Genomic DNA, 8069 nt, shown 5'->3' on the forward strand with positions numbered 1-8069 from the left:
AAAGGGGGGGTTGTCAGAAGAAAACAAACAAACAAACAAAATAAACAAACAAAAATTAAGTTGATGAAACTGAAAGCCATCTAAATATTATTAATTTGCAAATGATCACAATCAGTGACACTTTCAAACACAAACTATCACATCTACTACGTTCTCATGTATTTTTGTCATTATTATTATTTAATTAATTAATTTCTGTTCTGTTGTTCTTGTATTTTATTATTTTGTTGTTTTTCAATTAAACAGAAAAAGGAATTTCTTTGTGAATTTAAAATCAAGATACATTTTCCCAAAGATAAACACCAACAGATTATTTAGGTCTTTCAGAAACTTCACTCCAGCGTCACCGTGTGTCCGGGGTTAATCGCTGGTCTGCTGAGCAGCTGTGAGATTAGCCCCGCCCCCTCAGAGCTCACCTGTGGCCAGGAAACGATGAGCCGCCAACATGAGCTGAGGAGAGATCTTCACCTTACTGTCGCTGTCGTGTTTGAAGGCAGAGAAGTCCCGTTTGCTTTTGTTGGGATCCACCTTCTTCCTGTTCCTGTTATCAGCTGCAGAAGGAAGAAAGAAAGAAAGAAAGAAAGAAAGAAAGAAAGAAAGAAAGAAAGAAAGAAAGAAAGAAAGAAAGGGTGTCAACAATAACCCCCTCTAAAACCACAACTTCTCCTTGTTTAAACTTTACTTTATCGCATTAAGCCAGGCTAGCTGTTTCCACTTGTTTCCAGTGTTTATGCTAAGCTACGCTAACTAGCCGCTGTCTGTAGCTTCACAGAATGACATCGTCTCAGTTTCTCCAGCGTCGTCACGATTTGCTGCTTCTCTCTGTTTTACTGTGAACTGAGTCTCTTGGACTTCTGGAACATTTGAAGATGTTATTTTTTGACTGTTTCACTATTTCTTTTGTCATACAGACAAATCGATTAGTCAATTAACTGAAAAACTAATCGACCGATTAATCGATAATGAAAATAATTGTTAGTCGCAGCCCTGGTTTATAACAGTGTCAGACTTTAAAGACCCCCCCACCCCCCCATCACTGCTTCTACCATGGAGTGTGTGTTTACATCTGTATCTGTGTCACGTTCGCTGACTCACTGTAAAGGTCAGATTCATCCAGGATCTCTGACTTGATGATCTCCTCGATGACGTCCTCCAAGGTGACCAATCCCAGCACCTCGTAGAAAGGATCTCCCTCCCCCTCGTTGTTCACTTTCTGGACGATGGCCAGGTGGGATTTACCTGGCGAGGAGAGCGAGAGAGAGAGAGAGCAAGAGAGAGAGAGAGAGAGAGAGAGAGAGAGAGAGAGAGAGAAGCTGAAGGTTACCACCAGCCGTGAGAACACTGCTGAAAAGTGTGGATTCAACATTTTAGGATTTTATCCTCCACACACTCTGAGAAGAAATCAACTGCCAGGAAAGTAGGGCAGCATCAAACACGAGTGGGGGGGTGGGTGATTGGGTGGGTGGGTGATTGGGTGGGGGGGGGTCACTGCAGCTGCTGCCTCCTAAACTTCAGCAGCTGCCCTTCAAACAGATTCAGCCCCCGCAACATGAAAACATCCTCCCTTGTTTCTGTGTTTGGGAGGCAGCGCAGCGTCAGTCAGGCTGCCGTTGGATCTGTCAGTGGATTTATTCTTCCTGCTGCGAGGACAGACTGACGCCTTAATATAGCCCCAACTGGACTAAGAGCTTTGGAGGGAAGACAGTTGGAGGAGGAAATGCTAAAACCAGATGAAGAGGAGAGACCGGAGGGAGCGGCAGGAGGAGGAGGAGGAGGAGGAGGAGGAGGAGGAGAGACGAGAGGGATGTGGCAGAGAGAAAAAGAGGAACAACAGATTAATCCAGTCCTGGCTCGGCGCTCTGAGCTCGCCTCATTAAAACACACATAAAACCGTTTGGCAACACACCTGACGTGACGTGGACACCGGCCGCTGCCAGTGAGAAACACTATCAGGTCAACTGGAGTCACCGAGCTTCACACACCTTCATCTGTCTACATGTGTGTCGTACGTTGTGTGACGAGTCTCTAAACGTGTCCCAGCGACTCGGAGACAGACGCTCTGCTGTCGAATCATGTGTCAGTTATTTTGTGTTTGACGACACAAATAAAAATAATAAAAGAAGGAAAAAACGCTTTATTTTAAAAATCTAACCTGATGAAAACCTGCAGGAAACCGAAAGAGTCAGACGTCTACTCTCAATATGATGTTTTTATATAATACACACACATGATGATGAAATAATCACCAACACCATGACTGAGTGTTTCCACCTTGAACTGCACTGAACCCATGACGGTCTGATAAAAACAGACTCAGGGTTTCATACGTCACAAACCTCAGGAACCAATCCTGTCAATTTGTGGGGACGGGGGGGCGGAGCTAAATAAACCTGAAACCTTCTCAGTAAAAAGAGAGAGTTAGCATTAGCACTACTGCTAACACTGTGTCAGTCACCGACAGTTACAAGCTAACAAACAACAGAAACATGCTAACTACACTAACCGTCCTCGTAAATGCTACATACGGCAACAGTTCTGAAATATGCTAATTATGCTAACCATTCCGAGAAGATGCTAACTACGCTAACGGTTCTGACCGGTCTGCTAGTCTCTGGTTCTGGTCTCAGACTCCTCCTCTGAGTCTGGGTCTGACTGAGGCTCAAACATGTGGCTGAGTCTCTCTGATGTTTCCTCCTCTCACCATCTTGATGCTCTTTGCTCTTTCACCTGTCCACCTGGAGCCAGCAGGTGGTGGGCGGGGCTCAAGGCCTGATCCAGATTTATCAACCAGGAAGTAAGAGGAGATGAGCTTCAGACCCAGTTTCTATGTGTAAATACATGTGAAACTAAATATGAATCACAGCGGAAGATTTCTACAGAATTTAAAACATATTTGGAGGAACTTTAAAATCTCACTATTCACTATATATTTTTATTTTAAATGAGAAGAATTATAAAAATAGGACATGAAGTTGTCGCCATCAGCAACTGAATAAAGTTTCTGAATCAGCACAAAGAGGATGGTCTTTACAGGAGCGAGGTGCTTTCACAGAAACAGTGTTGACATCAGGTGTTCTGCTCTCAGAGCAGCTGATGATGATGATGATGATGATGATGATGATGATGTCTGATCTCATCAGGTCACCTGCCGCTGGCCTCAGCACTGAGCTGTAGCTGCACACATCGGAGCCAGCAGGCCTGGTTCTGTGTTCAGCTGTGACACGAGTTGCTTCACAGGCTGACATCAGCCCGGAGGACGACTCACAGGGAGGTCGGCTCAGTCCCCGCCCCGCCTGTCTACGCTCCAGAGGGGGGGTCAGAGGTCACGGTCAGAGACCCTGCAGCAGGTTCACATCAGTTACTTTTCAGCCTGACGAACTAGAAACCGGGACGACGGCTTCAACCTTCGAGTTGACCGAGTTCCCGACGGAGTGACAGACAACCAAAGAGCTGATCAACAGGAAGTTAATCAGCTGCTGTTTTTATAATCAATTAATCATCTTTCAAGCAAAGATTCCCTCAGAGTCTGGGAACTTATGAAGGCATTTTTCACAATTTTCTGACATATTATCAAAGATGCAATTAATTAGAGCTGTTGATCAACACACAATTAATCAGAGACTTTTGTGATTATTGATTAACTAAGTAATCCACAGTCATGAAGTAGCACTGATGACTCTTTTCTACAGAAAGCAGCAAAGTCTCTAAACGGGTCTGAGAAGTCGTTGATCTAGTGACAGAGACGTTAAGCTGCTGCCTGTGAACGCCTCCTAACAGAAACTGTTCACGCCAATTCATTTTGAAATGACTCAGTCCGTCAAGCGACAGACATTCGAGTTTATAATGATATTGTGAGATGTGGAACCTAATGATGCAACATTATTAATTTAGGCCGTTTAGATTTTATCCAGTTTGAGTGATTGTGTCTCTTCATTAAAGGCAGATTAACAACTTCAATCATTTTAAACTCCCACATATCAGTGTCGGTATCTGCCTCTACAATCCTCCATTGTTTGAGCTTTAATGGTAATATGAGTGTTATAAACAGGCACAGCTGTGTGTTACGGTTACACACAGTGGAAGATGAAATTACAGTCAAGTCTTTAGCAGCTTTTTTCTTCTGTTGAAAGGTGAAACAGGAACTGATATCAAACAGCTGATAAAAACATACATCTATTTACTGTAACTGTCAGAGTGAATCAAACTCACGCATCATCCAGTCCCACAGAAACTGAGATCTATAACACAAAATTATATATATAAAAATATTTATACACAGCTTTAAAATGTAATAAAGAATGTAAATGTATTTTTCTGTCTGTGTACTGAGTCTCATTCTCCCCTGGCGTGTGATTAAGCTTTAACTCACTGCAGGTTTGTTATGCTGATTATGATATTGTGAAACCTGCTTTGTATTCAAGGTGTGGATATCAGCGCTGAGGTTTCCCACACTAATCCTGTGCACCTGAACGTGCAGATTTTCATCCCATCAAACATTAAACAGCGGCTGATTTCACTGATTGGTTCCCGCTCTGACTGAAGATGATCATCAGTGAAATCCTCGATGCTGTCGGATTATAATCACACTGATGAGGCTAATGGATAAAACAACCATGTAGAGAACTGTTAAAACCACAACGTTGATTTAAATAATCATTAGAGTTATTTTTTAGGTTTTCTGTCACTGTGAACTGGATATTTGTGGGTTTTCTGACTGTTGCACTGTTGTAGCAACTATTTTAACGGGATTGATTAATAGTTTTCGTCATTTATCGAACAAACGCTGGTTAAAGATTTTCAGAAAAGAAGATTTGATGCTTTTCTTCGTCACATCTGAACGTAAACTGAACATTTTTGGATTGTGAACTGTTGGTAAAATAAAACAAGCGACTTGAACGCATCACCTTTGGCTTTGGGAAATTACTGGAAAAGTGATTAATCAATTAATTTTTGAACCAACTCGTCTCCGGTTTCTGAAACAAAAGTGAAAATAAAATCACCTTCATGTCGTCAGTCTTGTTTTCACTCTCTATGTGTCACTTGAATTTAATGGTTTTATTTTTGAGGACGCCTCTGGTTCTGCATGTTAAACACCAAGCAGTGTTTGTTGCTTCAACTAAGGATTATTTTATCAATTTATCTTATATTTTTGATTAACTGATTAACAGTTTAAACGATAAAACATCAGAAAACAATGAAAAATGTGCATCACAGTTTGGAAAGATACAAGAATATTCTATTTCCTATCATGCAAGAACAAGAAAAGCAGAAATCTCTCTCGTCTGAAAACATGAACATTTGTGATATTTTTGGTTTCAAAAATCACTCGACTATGTAGCAGCTCTTTAAGTGTCATCTTTGCAGAAATCATCCTGTTCAGAAAAACTCAGGGTTTTTGAACGCCTCATAAATGATGCTGACTGAATGCAAAAACTTACTGGAAGGAGAAATAAAAATATTTCACTTTATATTAAATTTTGAGGATGAATTATGCAGCTTTTGTCAGTTACAGACACACGACCTGCAGAAGAAAGCTCTTCTCTTTAGTCTTTAACTAGCTCTGAAATTTGCTTTCTATGTAATCTTTTTTATTCTATTTTAATTATTTATTACTTCATTTATTATTTTATCATTAATCCATCTCATTTTACATTCATGTTTTTAAATGTTTTTCATTTTACATCAATGTTTTATCTTCATTTTATGTCTTTTCATGTGAAGCACTTGTCATTACTTTGTTGTAAAGCTGCATTTCTTGTATAAAATGTGCTCTACAAATTAAGTTTATCATCACTACTATCATTAATCACGACAGCTCCGAGGCTGCGCACGCTTCAGATCAGGTGTGTCGGGGTTAGAAACCTCTCTGAGGACACGGCGTGAGCAGGACTGAGCACCTGGATGAGACGGGCTGCGACAGGATGTCTGCTGCGCTCTGCATCACTTCTGATCTGCTGCTCACGTCTGTGCTGGGATGTTCCACTCATCAATAGTGCTGATCAACACAGACAGAGCCTGCAGCCAGGAGGGGGGAGGGGTGTGTGTGTGTGTACTTGTTAATGCCACATAGTGAGGACCAGAAAAAGTATTTTCCTATCAGAGTGAGGACGCTCTGGGCCGGTCCTCACTTTGTGAAACGCCCTCCAACGCCATTTCAGGGTCTGGACTCGGTTGGAGGGTCGGGGTTAGAGTTAGGCTTTCAGTTGTGATGGTTAGATAGAAGTGTGCGTGTGTGTGTGTGTGTGTGTGTGTGTGTGTGTGTGTGTGTGTGTGTGTGTGTGTGTGTGTGGATGCAGTTATGGCTGCAGGCTTTCATTCTACAACAAACCAACCAGCAGTTGATTGCACTGCAGCATCCTCAGAGAAACCAGCTGCTCAAATGCGACAACGACGATAACGATGATGATGCTGATGCTGGTGATGAAGAAGAACACACACACACACACACACACACACACACACCTTTCTTGAACTCCTCCAGCATGGCGTCCAGCTTGGTGTCGTGGAAGACGAAGTGGACCGGGTGGTTGTAGAACTTGGTGATGGTCTTCAGGGTGGTGGAGTCGTCCGGGTCGACGAAGGCCAGGTCCTTGACGTACAGGATGTCCATGATGTTGGACCTCTCGTCGTCGTACACAGGTATACGAGTGTATCCGCTCTCCATGATCTCCGACATGGTGTTGAAGTCCAGCACGGCGTCCGCCTGGATCATGAAGCAGTTCCCCAGGGGCGTCATCACGTCCTCCACGGTTTTAGTCCTGAGCTCCAGCGCGCCCTGGATCATGTTGAGCTCCTCTTTGACCAGGTCGTTGTAGGGCTCCGTCACCTTCAGCATCTCCACCAGCTTCTCCCGGTTGTACACGGTGCCGATCTCCTGGCCCAGCAGCACGTCCAGCAGCTTGCTGACGGGGAACGACAGCGGGAAGGTGAGGAACATGAAGAACTTGGTCACCTGGATGGTGTTGGCGCCCACGGCCAGCCCGTGGCGGGAGCACAGCGCCTGGGGAACGATCTCACCGAAGATGACGATGCCAATGGTGGAGGCGACCACGGCGCCCAAGCCTGATCCGATCAGGTCGTCCAGGAGGATGGTGAGGGTGGTGTTCACCAGGACGTTGCCCAGGAGCAGCGAGCAGAGGAGGTAGTTCCCTTTGCTGCGGATGGGTTCGATCTTCCGGGCGTACTTCTTCTCCTTGTCGGTGCCGCAGCTCTGGACGATGCGCAGCTCCATGGGGTCGAGCGCCATCAGCCCCAGGTTCAGACCGCTGAACATCCCGGAGAGCACGAGCAGGCAGCAGATGAGGATGACCTGCAGCCACATGGGCAGCAGGGACTTCTTCTCCTCCACCACCAGCACCCTGCCGTCACTGTCCCCCAGCAGCACCCACCTGCCGCCGTCCGCGCTCCGCGTGCACAGGGCATACTCCTTCTGTGGCTCGCTCTTGCGCAGCGGCTTGATGTGCACGGTGAGCACCCCCGACGTGCCTCGGCTGCTGACGTTCATGAAGGTCCCGACGTTGATGTCCTTCGTGAAATCAGCACAAGTCCTGTCCGGCGCGTCCATCATGCCGCTGCCGCCCCGCGCCGCCGCCACTGCAACCGCCACCGCCTCCCCCTCCTCACCGTCCTCTTCGTCCCCGCCGCCGCCGTCCGTGAGCTCCGTGAAGCGGATCTGCGTCCAGGCGCCCGAGTGGAGCTGCACCCCGTAAAACCGGAGCTGCACGGAGCTCTCCTCGGTCACCTGGATGACACCGTCGTCATTGGTGCTGGAGGGCTTGTCGCTCCTCTCCAGCCGCATGCCGAGCACCTGGCTCCCGCCGCTGCCCCTGCCGCTGGACCCCGCCGCCGCCGCCGCCGCCGCCGCCGCCGTCTCCGTCCGGCCGCCGACCGCGCTCCACAGGCAGATAACGACAGTGAGAATGTAACCCTGCTGCCCGCTCCATTCTGTCGCCATGTTTGTTTCACTGCTCGGCGACCTAGGAGCTGACGTCATTTACTCATGTCCGAGCGGCTCCGCCCCCCGCCTCCCTCCCCCATGACACACACACACACACACACCCCCCCACCCT

The 8069-nt window shown here is 46.3% G+C and overlaps 1 protein-coding gene across 1 annotated transcript in view; it reads right to left on the reverse strand.

Annotated features, from left to right (window-relative positions):
• The window catches only part of LOC111666011 (metal transporter CNNM4-like), a gene marked incomplete at its 3' end in the record, with an annotated part of 16461 nt that extends 8468 nt beyond the window's left edge, over positions 1–7993 (reverse strand). The window contains exons 1-3 of the mRNA XM_087177955.1: positions 6463–7993; positions 1096–1239; positions 419–551 (exon numbers count right to left, since the gene is read on the reverse strand). Coding sequence (XP_087034081.1) covers positions 419–551; positions 1096–1239; positions 6463–7993 — 1808 coding nt within the window. The remainder of the gene's footprint in view (positions 1–418; positions 552–1095; positions 1240–6462) is intronic.
• Positions 7994–8069: the final 76 nt, after the last annotated feature.

The sequence above is a fragment of the Seriola lalandi genome, unplaced genomic scaffold (assembly GCF_002814215.2).
Source record: "Seriola lalandi dorsalis isolate HSWRI2012SDOR001 ecotype SW California unplaced genomic scaffold, Sedor1 jcf7180002054666, whole genome shotgun sequence".
Lineage (NCBI taxonomy): Eukaryota > Metazoa > Chordata > Actinopteri > Carangiformes > Carangidae > Seriola > Seriola lalandi.